The 12,497-nt window shown below is 33.8% G+C and overlaps 1 protein-coding gene across 2 annotated transcripts in view; it reads left to right on the forward strand.

The window, feature by feature from the left end:
* LOC6050503 (ras-related and estrogen-regulated growth inhibitor) overlaps positions 1-10,475 on the forward strand; it is a 34,141-nt gene extending 23,666 nt beyond the window's left edge. For both annotated transcript variants that reach the window (XM_038263907.1, XM_038263908.1), the window contains exons 3-5: positions 3,518-3,574; positions 3,717-3,790; positions 9,646-10,475. In XM_038263907.1, coding sequence (XP_038119835.1) covers positions 3,518-3,574; positions 3,717-3,790; positions 9,646-10,077 — 563 coding nt within the window. In that variant the 3' untranslated portion in view covers positions 10,078-10,475. The remainder of the gene's footprint in view (positions 1-3,517; positions 3,575-3,716; positions 3,791-9,645) is intronic.
* The last annotated feature ends 2,022 nt before the right edge of the window (positions 10,476-12,497 follow it).

The following is a 12,497-nucleotide window of genomic DNA, read 5'->3' on the forward strand; positions in this document are numbered from 1 at the left end:
ACCTTTGCATGGCAATATCTCAGCAACTAAGGGTCGTATCAAAAAAATTCAAAAAAGCAAAGTACAGATAAGCTTTTCAAAAATATATATTTTTCAAAGGTGGGAAAACAAGTGCACTAATTTTAAAAAATGAAAACCTGCGACTATTTTCAAAAAAGTCACCTAAAAATGGATTTAACTTAAAAACGGTGCACTTTATCAAAATTTCACTAAAGTACTTTTTCATTGCAAATTTGATTTTACATCAAAAAATGAAGTTAAAAAATTTTTGCGACCAATTTTTCGATTTTTTCAAAAAAATCAGTATTGATTTAAAACATTCATAACTCGCTCAAAGATTTTTTGCACAACCTGGAAATTTCTGAAAAGTTGGCATTTGATGTCCTTTAAAACATATCAAAAAATTAAAAATAGTGTTTTTTTGCAAATCAAGTTTTAGTGACAAAAAGTTACATAAAAAATCACCAAATTTTTTTTACCAAGTATCACTTTTTTTCAGTGTAGTCCATATCCATACCTACAACTTTGCCGAAGACACCAAATCGATCAAAAACTTCCTTCAAAAGATACAGATTTTTGAATTTTCATACATCATTTTTGTATGGCCAGCTGCTAAATTTGTATGGAAAATTATATGGACAAACTAGTGATGCAAAATGGCTTCTTTGGGCATACCGAAGGCACCAAAAAAGTTTCAGTCGGATTAAAAAATACAAAAAAATCGAATGACCGAAATCGGAGCGAATTGCTCAAGTGGAAAACATTTATTATTACGCCATTTTGAAATTTTAGTCATGATTTCAAATAAGTTAAATGTAGAATATTTTCTCAGCTCTTCAAATTTTTTTTTTTTCAGAAGTGGGCAAACATGATTACATAATTCAAATATTTTTTCACTGCGACTATTTAAAAAAAAGTTACCTGACAATGGATATAACTTGAAAATTGTCACATCAAACTTTCACTACAGTACTTCTTGATTGCAAATTCGATTTTGCATCGAAAAATGAAGTTGATTTTTTTTCGATTTTTAGAAAAAATCAGTAGTGATTCGAAAATTCAAAACTCAGTCAAAGATTTTTTGCAAATCTTCGAAATTTCTGAAATGTTGGCATTTGATGTCCCCTAAAAATAATAAGAAAATAAAAAAAGTGTATTTTTGCAAATCAAGTTTTTCTGACAACAAGAAAATTAAAAACCACCAGAATTTTTTTACCGCGTATATTTTTTTAGTGTTGTCCTTATTAGACACCAAATCGATCAAAAGTTTTTTTTTTAGAAGATATAGATTTTTGTTTTTTTTTTTTTTATATCATTTTTGGCCAGCTGCCCAATTTGTATGGAAAATTATATGGACAAACCAATGATGCAAAATGGCTTCTTTGGGCATACCGAAGGCACCAAAAATGTTTCAGCCGGATTAAAAAAATACAAAAAAGACCGATTAAGAATTGCAAAAATGTCACACTGCTGAGAATATTTAAAAATCTGATGGAAAGATTTGAGCTTATTATTAATCATTAAAAAAATTAACTTGGATTGAATTCCCGGAGTTTTTTTTTTAATATTTCACAATTAAAACAGTTTAGATTATTTTCTGAGTTTCAAGTTACAAGTGTTACTGAAACCGAATTTCGTAAAACAGGTTTCTTAGGAAAATTTTATTTTTTAAACATGCTAGAAAATGGTTTTGGTGGCAACAAAAAATATATTTTTATTAAATAAATAAATTCTAATGACTTCTGATAAAACCAGAAACAATCCACCTAACTGAAAATTTAAATTTTATTTAAATTTAACAAACCTAACTAAACATAAATTATGCTGTGTTTCAAATAAAATTTGAAGACAAATCTGACTTTATGTTTGGATTGATTAAGTGATGCACCGAAATAAAAAAAAATGCATTTAGACCGAAATAAAAAAAAATAACGGTGACTATTACAGGCACCATGGTTCTTAACCAAAAAAAAAATCACTACAAAATTAGCAAAAAAAAAAAACAAAAAAAAAGAATTAAAATTTGAATAATTTGTTTCATATTTTCACATTTGACTGAAACAAAGTGCTTCAAAATGCATTTTACACTAGTGCAGTTGTTTTTGCAATCATTAGTTTTCAAAAAATGTAAGATTTGACGAAAACAAAAATTTTAACGAAACAAACTTTTTGCAGTACTGTACATCAAAAATTTAAAAATTTAAAAAAAAAATTAAATTAACCTAAACTAATATTTTCAAAGTTTTTTTTCTGCATTCCTCCTTAAAAATTGTCAAGAAACTCAAAAGGGAGGGTATTATTTTCAAAATACTTCAAATTTTTAGCGAAATTTGGTGTGCAAATCAGCTGAAAACAACTTCAAATGTGTTAATAATAATTATCACGTGCTAAAGTTCGTTTTAAAAATGGTTTCAATTTTGATTAATTTTTGATGTACAACTTCGCAAAAAGAATTTTTGCATCGCAAAAATTTTTTTCGCCATTCCTCTTTTTTAAACTGATGATTGCAAACCAACTGTATTAGTTTAAAATGGTTTTTACAGCAAATTTTTAATCAAAAGATTAAATCTCTAGCTTGATTTTTTGCAGCCTGCAAAAGATAAAGAAACATGAGACTGAACAAAAATGTCAGAACATTTTCAATTGTAAGTGTCATAAATTGATTAAAGTTATGTTTAGAATTTCTTTTACTCTTGGCGAAAGTTTTAAATTAAATGCGATAATAAGCCGAGGCACTTTCAATGCATCATGCATAATAGGATTGAGTAAAGTTTAATCATCATTTAGCTCATTAAACTAAATAACAATAGAATATTATTGCAGTTAAGAACACAACAAATTGATCCTTTCACTCATTTGCAAGCTTATTGTTTCGACTCCAATAAATAAATCCTCATTATCAGCCGAAATGCCATTCCCGTGCATTCTTTGTTTGATTAATTTTAATTCCAGTGCATATTTCAGTAGAAAATTACTCAATATAATTCCAAGGAACGTTAATACATTTATTTTTAATTAAAAAGTTCAGACCCCATCCGCTGCCCAAACAATAGCCACCCAGCACCATTAATGACTATGCGTGTGAGTGTGCGTGCGGGGAGGGAGGAAAGAGGCCTGTATGAAAAATTCAAATTACAATTTTCCAGTGAAATCGAAACCCGCCATTATTTTCCAGTCAGTGAAGCAATTACCATTTGATTTCCCATCGGTTGCCCCTCGCTGCGACCTTTTAATTATTCATTCGAGCGCCGTTGATGCCGTTACCGCAAAATGATTGTTAAATTTCACGTTGGGACACGCGCGCACACACACACATACGTTTGTTCGCTTGTCCATCAGTCAGTCAGTCGGTAGTCGTGAATAATTAAGGGGTATTATTATTGGGAGGGCTTTGGCTGTCTGTCCGTTTCATCATTGTGAGGCACCATTGATAGTTTTGATTTTCAGAATGTTTTTTCCGGATTTAGCGCATTTTTAAACCATTTTCTTCGTTTTTCATCTTCTATTTTTTTGGCAGCACTGACGGTTCGGTTTTTGACCAAACGGTACATTGGAGAGTATGACCATCAGGCAGGTGAGTGGACCACGTTGGTGAAACGTCAAAGCGAAGCATTTCAAAGTGGATCACTGAGTTGACTCACAAAATTTTTAGATCATTTTGGAATGCTTTGCCAGTATTTTTTTTTCTAAAATGACAGGTGCTCATCTCGTTACAGAAAATAGACACAAATACGAGATCATGGTGGATGGTGAAGCAGTACTCTGCGAGATTTGGGATACCTGTCCGAAGGTAACAGAAAGGTGTCTTTAAAGGTTTGGAGTCTGTGTAGTATATTTTTAACAATTCACAAATCCACAATTTTCAAGCATTCAAATATGCGTTTCTATTTTTTTAATAACCTGAGAAGACGGAGATATCTTTTTTTGATATTTGAAAAACTTTCAAGGAAGAATCCGTAACACTTTCTGTTATTTTAACAGTATTTGTTATTGAAATGACATGAATTTAGTTCAGGAAGACTCACCCTAACAACCCCCCATTTTATATTGTCGTTATCTCAGCAACTAATGGTCCGATTTTAAATGTTAAAATATGTTACATTCGTGGAATTTTTCGAACTATTTTAAAGCAATATTTTCATTTTTTTAAATCAAGACTAACATTTAAAAAGGGTCATACATTCAATATTACGCCCTTTTGAAAAGTTAGTCTTGATCAATAAAAATCAAAAATATCGTTTCAAAAATATCGGAAAATTTTACGAATGTTTCATATTTTAACATTGTGAAAAATAGCGGGTTGTTTGGGTTAGACTTACAAAACATCAATTTTCAATATAATCAATATCTCAACAACTAAGGGTCGTATCAACAGTGTTTCAAAAAGCAAAATATAGAGAATTTTCTCAGCTTTCAAAAAAAAAAAAACCGGAATTGGGTAAACACGAACACTAATTTTAAAAAATGAATAACTGCGACTATATTTTCGAAAAAGTTACCTAAAAGTGACTATAACTTGAAAACGGTGCACTTTATCAAAATTTCACTAGAGTACTTTTGTTTGCAAATTCGACATTGAAAAATAAAATTGAAAAACTTCTGCGATTTTAATCACACTAAGCCGTTCAACCAATTCTCATCACTTTTCCGTTTCCGTTTTCCGATATTAAATCTACATTTTCAGATGTATCAACAATGAAGAGTTGCTTTGCTCACTTTATTCAAGCTGTAATTCATGATCAAAGTGCTGATAGGCCAATTATTGAAATAGGCTGAGAAAGGATATAGTTCCCCTAGCTCTTCAAAAATTTTCACCCTGTATACATGATCATGAACATTGCTGAAATTTTCAAGATATCGCAATTTTAGTGAAAAATGTTGATTTTCACCCGTTTTCGTTATTTTACCGTTTAGGCGCGCGGTGCGTCGAAAAAAAAAAACAGTTTTTATGTTCAAAAAATCATATCGAAATTTTGGATATGTTATGAAATACTTTACAAGGAACCAGGGAAAAATATTTTTAGGTATGAGCTCTCTGGTCCTAAGACCTTCAAATCAGCAAAAGAATTTTTCAAAGGATTTTTTCAAAAATTCAGCAAATTTTTTCGTACTTCAACATATGTTTCCAAAAAAGCTAAACTAATAATCTTTTTTTTCAAAATGTGGATTTTTTCTGGTACTTTTGTACCTGACTCTCTCCGATTTCAATGAAACTTTGTAGACATGTTATCCTGGGCCTATATAAGCCATGTTTGTGTATATGGAGCCATTAGTACTCGAAAATAACATTTGAGAAGGGCGTAAGGTATTTAAATATTTTTGTAATTTATAATTTAAAAATTACTGTATCTCGAAGCCGTTGCGTCGTATCAAAAAGTGTCAAAGACAAACTTGTAGGAAATTGGACGGGCTTTCTGAAAAAAATACACTGAAACAAAAATACACACCACTCGTATGAGATTTTTGGATTTTTAAGTATAAAACTTAAATTTAAAGGTGATGTCACGATTTTTTTGTTGAATTTTTTTGAGAAAGTAGCCTAAAATATAACCAAAAGACTGACGAAAATGCAGGATGTTATGTCTCTCCTAAAAAAATACAAAAATCATTTACTGAAACTGTTTTTTTGAAAAGTGGTCTAAAAGTCATTTTTTTTTGAAAATTGGTAGTGGGAATCGATTCTCTAGACAATTTTACATAAAAGTCTCCATATTGACCATTGTCCTTTGTCCAATCCTTGGGAAGATACAGCGGTTTTAAAAATGAAAATGTTGAAAAAAGGGGTTTTTTGTGGTTTTTGGCAATTTCTATATGACAGACTTGGGTTTTCAGTCTCGTAAATATTTTTACCGAAAAGCTCGTCTAATTTCCCATAAGTTTGCCTTTGACAGCATTTCAATTGGATGTAAAGGCTTACAGATATAAGCTTAATTACATTGCTTATAACTGAAAATAGAATATTTTTTTCAATGTGTTAGAAACCAGGATAGTAAATTTGATTACGTAAATATAAATACGACATAGAGCAATTCCAGCTCAAAACAGGAATTTTTTTAGTACTTTTTTCTCGACCCTCAACGATTTCAATGAAACTTTGTAGAAATGTTATTCTAGGCATATATAAGCCATTTTTGTATATATAGAGTCAGTTACACTCGATAATGACATTTGAGAAGGGCGTAAGTGTTTTAAATATTTTTGTATTTCGTAATTTAAATATTGCTGTATCTCGAAGCCGTTGCATCGTATCAAAAAGTGGTCAAAGACAAACTTGTAGGAAATATGATGGGCTTTCCGAAAAAAATACACTGAAAGAAATAAACACTCCACTTTTATGAGATTTTTTGATTTTAAAGATTAAAAGTCAAATTTGAAGGTGAGCCTACGATTTTTTTTCGTTCAATTTTTTTGTGAAAATAGCCTAAGATGTTACAAAAAGACTCACGAAAAATGCGGGATGGAGCAACTGACCTAAAAAAATACAAAAATCATTTACTGAAACTGTTTTTCTGAAAAGTGCTCTAAACGTCAAAATTTTCAAAAACTGAATACGGGAATCGATTTTCCAGACAATTTTATATAAAAGTCTCCATATTGACCATTGTCCTAAGTCTAATCCTTGTGAAGTAACAGCGGTTTGAAAAATAAAAATGTTGAAAAAAAGGTTTTTTTTTGTGTTTTTTGGCAATTTCTATATGACAGACTTGGTTTTTCAGTTTCGTAAATATTTTTACCGAAAAGCTCGTCTAATTTCCAATAAGTTTGCCATTGACAGCATTTCAATTGGGGCTTACAGATATAAGCTTAAATACATTGCTTATAACTGAAAATAGAATATTTTTTTCAATGTGTTTGAAACCAGGATAGTAAATTTGATTACGTAAATAAAAATACGACATAAATCAAAAAGCTGTCAAAGCTTTCCGTTAAAAATACCCTATTACATTATTTCGGATAGGAGCACCCTAATCGCCGTACCAAAAAATACGGGCCTTATTATTTTGGCCAAGGAACTTCCATGCCAAATTTGAGCCAAATCAGAGTACGGGACGATAATTCCACCACATCAGCGCTTAGCCACAAAACTAATTTTGCATGCGCAGTTTAACGGGACGTCACAGTTTGCGGAGAGATTAAGAGACTCTGCGGTGAGAGCGCATGGTCGAGGAAAAGGGCAGGAGTGATAGAGAGAGAATGCCATCGCTGGGAATCACGAGACACAAGAAAAGATCGCACAGGCTATAGTGACAGCCGCTATACTCTCGGATGTTTTTGGTGCAGAGATCACTACTTCTATCACTCAATTGCAACACTGAAAATAGTAAAAAAATAGATGCAGGCTTAGTGATTTTTCACGCTAAAAAATGGCGATTTCCACGGGGACCCTAATTTCAAACTATCAAATTTAACGGAAGTTTCGCGGAGCGTCAAAAATCAAACCATCCACATTAACGACCCCCGGGTCTTTTGTGGTCTCTATTGCAAGTTTCTGCTCGAACCTAGGAGTCCGAAGGCTTGAATGGGGAGAACACCCAAACCTCTTTTTACTCCAAGGAACCTTCCACCCCAGTGTTTGAACTGACGACCTTTGGATTGCGAGTCCAACCGCCGCCAGCGATTCCACCGGAGTAGGCTTGGTTTGGTGTGTTGTTTGTACTTATGGCATGGAGACAACTCCTATACCTGGAATGACTTAACGGCCTAACAACCAAGGCCGGGACCGACATTTTACTTCCTCATCCGATGGAAGGTTGCAGCAGATGGGAATCGAACCCAGAATCATCCGCTTACAAAGCGGACAGCGTAACCATTCGGCCACGCACTGCCACTGCGTGGAAAACGTTAAAATTACTCTGAAATTCTCATGATAAAATTACAGAAACGAACAAACCAACTGGTATTTGTTTAATTTCCACGGGAACAGGGATGAAATAATCACAAAAAAAAAACAATTTCGCTTGCTAACTTTCTTTACCCGCGAAAGAGAGAGGAAGTGAACCACCTAAAATCATTTATTTCATTTTGTTTACACAAATTGCCTATCTATTAAATGTGACATTTCATTTTTCAACGTGTGACGTTACACTTGCAAGATGAATTTTTTTTAGATTCCTTTTACCGATCTTTCGTGCGCGAGAGAGGAGAGCCAAATTTTTTAATCAACTTTTTCTTCACTAAAACTCAATTTTCCAAAATACGTATTTTTTGATTTTCGAGATTTTTTGATATGTTTTAGGGGACAAAAATCCGCAACTTTTGAGCTATAGAGAAACATGGTCAAAAAATCTGCCGCCGAGTTATGAATTTTTGAAAAAACAGTGATTTTTGGAAAAATTCGAAGTTTCATGCAAAAACAAGTTTGACATTATTATTTGACGCAAAATTGAATTTGCAATCGAAAAATACTTTACAATTTTTTTTTATAAAGGGCTCCGTTTTCAAGATATAGCCACCGAAGTCTGATTTTAGCAAATTTTTTGCAGTTTTTCAATTTTTAAAAATAGTGACCATGAGTGACCATTTCTAAAAATATTTTTTTAGAAAAGTTCAGAAAATTTGCTATAAAATTGTCTAAGAGACATTGAAGATTGGACCTCTGGTTGCTGAAATACAGCGGCTTAAAGAAAAAGAAACACGAAAATTGAAGTTTTCTAAGTCTCACCAAAACAACCCACCATTTTCTAATGACGATATCTCAGCAACTAATGGTCCGATTTTTAATGTTAATACATGAAACATTCGTGAAATTTTCCGATCTTTTTGAAAAAAATATTTTGAAATTTTTTAAATCAAGACTAGCATTTAAAATGGGCGTAATATTCAATGTTTGGCCTGTATTTGGATTAATTGTATAGTAAATTAATCTTGGATAAACCAAGCTAGAATCTTGAAATTTATTTTAAAATTGTACCTTAAAAATAAAAAAAAAGTTGTCAAATTTTTAAAACCGCGCATCGAAACATTACTGAATTTATTCTGTTTCTTAAGAAAAACTATTATTGATACTGAATATTTGTCACTAATCCAATGGAATTAATTTTTTCAGTCTATGTTCTGATTGCTTGCTCCTCCAGTCAATGATATATTGACTCAGGGTAGAGAATGTTCCTACTATTACTTTCACATGAATGTTTGCAATTAATTGATTTTTAAAATAAATCAATTAAATTTAAAAAAAATTGCAGTTTTTTTAAAAACTTATAACAATTCCATTGTTCAGTAAACTTTAACAAGATTCGGTTGAAAAGGCAATCATTTGTAAAAATTAAAACATTTGTTGATGGAATAACTGTAATAACAAATGATTCCTAATATTTACAATGCATGTGATAAGTTGATGATTCCGAAAAAACATGTTATTTTTTAATTTTTGTTAGCATTGTTAGCAATAATTTGCATTGTTAGCAATAATTTGCAATAATTATTTAACAAACTCCTTTGTGTTAAATGGAAGCTTGGGAAGCCACCTATTATTTTACACTTCAAGTCTTGCGAATAAAATATAGTTACCTGTTGTTTCGAAATAAAAAAATATACACTTTCAAATGTTGGCTCAAACTTTTTGTACTTTATTTACTTCAACTTGGTCAAACATAACGATTAAAACAAAAAATAAATAACCCATGCTTTCTCCCTCATCGACAGGTCGAGGAGCACGGCGAGCCGTCCCTGACGGCCGGTTCCGAGGTGGTCCAGTGGGCCGACGGCCTGCTGCTGGTGTACTCCATCACCGACCGGGACTCGTTCAACTACGTGCGCCGCGCCAAGGAGGACCTGCCGTGCGAGACAACGCCGCCGGTGGCGCTGGTCGGCAACAAGGTGGACATGGTGCACCTGCGCCAGGTCAGCACCGACGAGGGCGAAATCCTGGCCAAGGACTTTGAGTGTAAATTTGCGGAGATTTCCGCCGCCGAGCACGTCTTCCAGGTGGCCGAGGCATTCCACGACCTGTGCCGGGAGGTGATCGCGGCCAAGCGCAAGTCCAAGCAGAGCTTCATCGACAAGATTGACCGGATGCTGAGCGGGTCGCGGACGTACAACCGGGGCAAGAGCGACAGCATTTCGCCCAAGGACTGACGAGCGGGGCAGCGGGGGTTTTTTTTCTGAGGGGGGGAACTTGTTCAATTCAATTATCGAACAGTTCTATCCCAATGTGCATTGTTGCGCGGTATTAATTGAAATTAGTTGTATTGATTTGTTGATTTGCTCTCCCCCCTCCCGGCTCCCGAGGGGGTTTCGTAGGGATGTTATCCGATCTAGTGTCTGTATTTTTTATTTTCCTCCAATCCCGCAATAGTGTCGATTGCGTGTGCCGAGGTGTAGATTTAATTTATTTCAATTTGTTTAAGTGATAGGACAACAGTAGTGCAAATATGTATGAAACAGAGACAGAAGAGATAGATAAAAAAATAGAAAATGAGAATGAAAACAATAAACAGTGAAATATACGAGCAAACAAGTGAGATTAAATTTAATTAGCGTTTTTTTTTTCTTTTTCCAGATATAGAAAACATTTTTGCAGCGAGTGTGCGTTTGCGTTTGTGTATTATTCGATATCTGTATTTTATATTTTTTATAGCGCTTTATGGCAGGTAATTGAATTGGAAACCCGATCTAAACAAATAAATTTATCCACACCTGATGCTGGAGGTATTAAACGCATCGGACAGCTTTCGTTGCAAACTGTTTGTTGGATTTGTCGATGATATCTGTTAGCTCATATCAATTTGGTAATTAATGCTTGTCAGATTGTTTGGAAACGCAATTGGAAGAAACCGTATATTTGTCGGTTTATTTTATTATTCATCATTCCATAATCTGCTTACTTTTCAAGAATTTAATGAAAATTTCAAGCTAAAAATAAAAAGTTCTGATTAAAAAATCATACTCAACTGTTAAATTGAAGCGCTTCCAATGAATTCCACGCTAGCACCCATAACTCAAACTAATTAAGCAGCGCAACTTCCACTCAAGTGTTATTCTTTCCCCATAAAACACACCAATAATGAGGCGTACGCAAAGTACGAGGCGACTAAGTAGAAAAAAAAAGTTGTGCAATCCACAAGTCATTATATCATCCCCTCTTGCGACTGGCTTACGTTAATTCCGCAAATAATTTACCGCATAAACACGAGCGATTTTTATACCATCCGTCCTAATCCGGTGAAAATAATTCGGGGCGAGATCCCCCCCGCCAGCAAGTAGGCAACGCGAGCAGGTTGCATCATTTCAGGCGTGGCCAAAACTCAACTTGCGAGAGAGTCGTGGTTGCAAAGTTTTCCCTTCCATTTAGCAAATCTGGAGGTTTTCCTTTTTGCCTGCGTGAAAATGTGGTGTTACGCAGTCAGTCGGGCTGGGTAGAAGAAATATGTCCCGCCGTGAAGAAATGAAGCAAAAACTTTGATATTTATTTTGCTTGTAGCTTACAGTCAGGGAGAGAAAAGGAACGTAAGGGAAAGTGAGGTGTTGATTTAATTTTATGTGTAACAATCAATGATCAATATATATGAAGAAAAAAAAACCAAAAACACATTATTGATAAATGATAATTATTCATATCAAAAACTCGTTTTAGGCTATTTAAGGGTGTACAGCAGCCAATAAAGTTGTTGTCTTCTTACTTCAAAATTGAAAAATTGACGGTCCCTTTCCTGCAGCAATCTGGTTGTAAAAATAGTCAAACTGTATTATCAAAAATTTTGTAGGCAGTATCTTAGGGGATGAATCAAATATATCGATAATTTCCGTAGATTTGAAATTACGTAATAAAAACCTTGGTGCATAAAGCTCTGGTTTGTGTGCACCATTTAAACATAAGAAATGTGGGGAAAAAAGGCGTTTTGAATATCATAAAATTGATGAAATTGACATTTGGCGAATTATTAGTTTTACTTTATCTACACCCAAAACTGGGCAGCGTTGTCCGTGGGAATAATAGCCTGGTGTCGAGAGAACAGTGGTATCATTCAAGGACACAGAGAACACAGCTCGAGTTGGGCGAAAGATTTATTCCCTCGAGGTTCATTTGCTACAAAAAATCACCCTTCAAAACAAAAAAAAAAACAGAGGTGTCGAGACTACGGAAATTGAACCAGAAACCATTGACAGACTAACCCAATGACTTAACTGCCTCGGCCACCACAGCTTAGTAGCTAAAGGGAGGTCTGAAGTCAACGTATGACACTTGTTGGAGATTTATTGTATCAATTAACGAATGAACACATTTGTTTTGATGGTGTGAGTTGGTAGCATTATTCTATCGATTTTGGCGTTGAGCTCTCAAAAAAATTCGAGGGAACAATTCTCACGAATTTAATTTTGGGAGTTGTGCGGAAATTTGGCTTTTCTAGTGAGTATTTCCAGGAGTTTCGTGATTTTTGTCATTCCCGATCCAAGCCTTTATGTTATTAACTTATGAAAAGTGAAGCGAGTGCATCGCCGCTTTCTCTGATTGAATGTTATTAGATCTTTTCATAAATATATTTAGAACTCAGTTT

This window comes from Culex quinquefasciatus, chromosome 3 (assembly GCF_015732765.1).
Source record: "Culex quinquefasciatus strain JHB chromosome 3, VPISU_Cqui_1.0_pri_paternal, whole genome shotgun sequence".
NCBI classification, from domain to species: domain Eukaryota; kingdom Metazoa; phylum Arthropoda; class Insecta; order Diptera; family Culicidae; genus Culex; species Culex quinquefasciatus.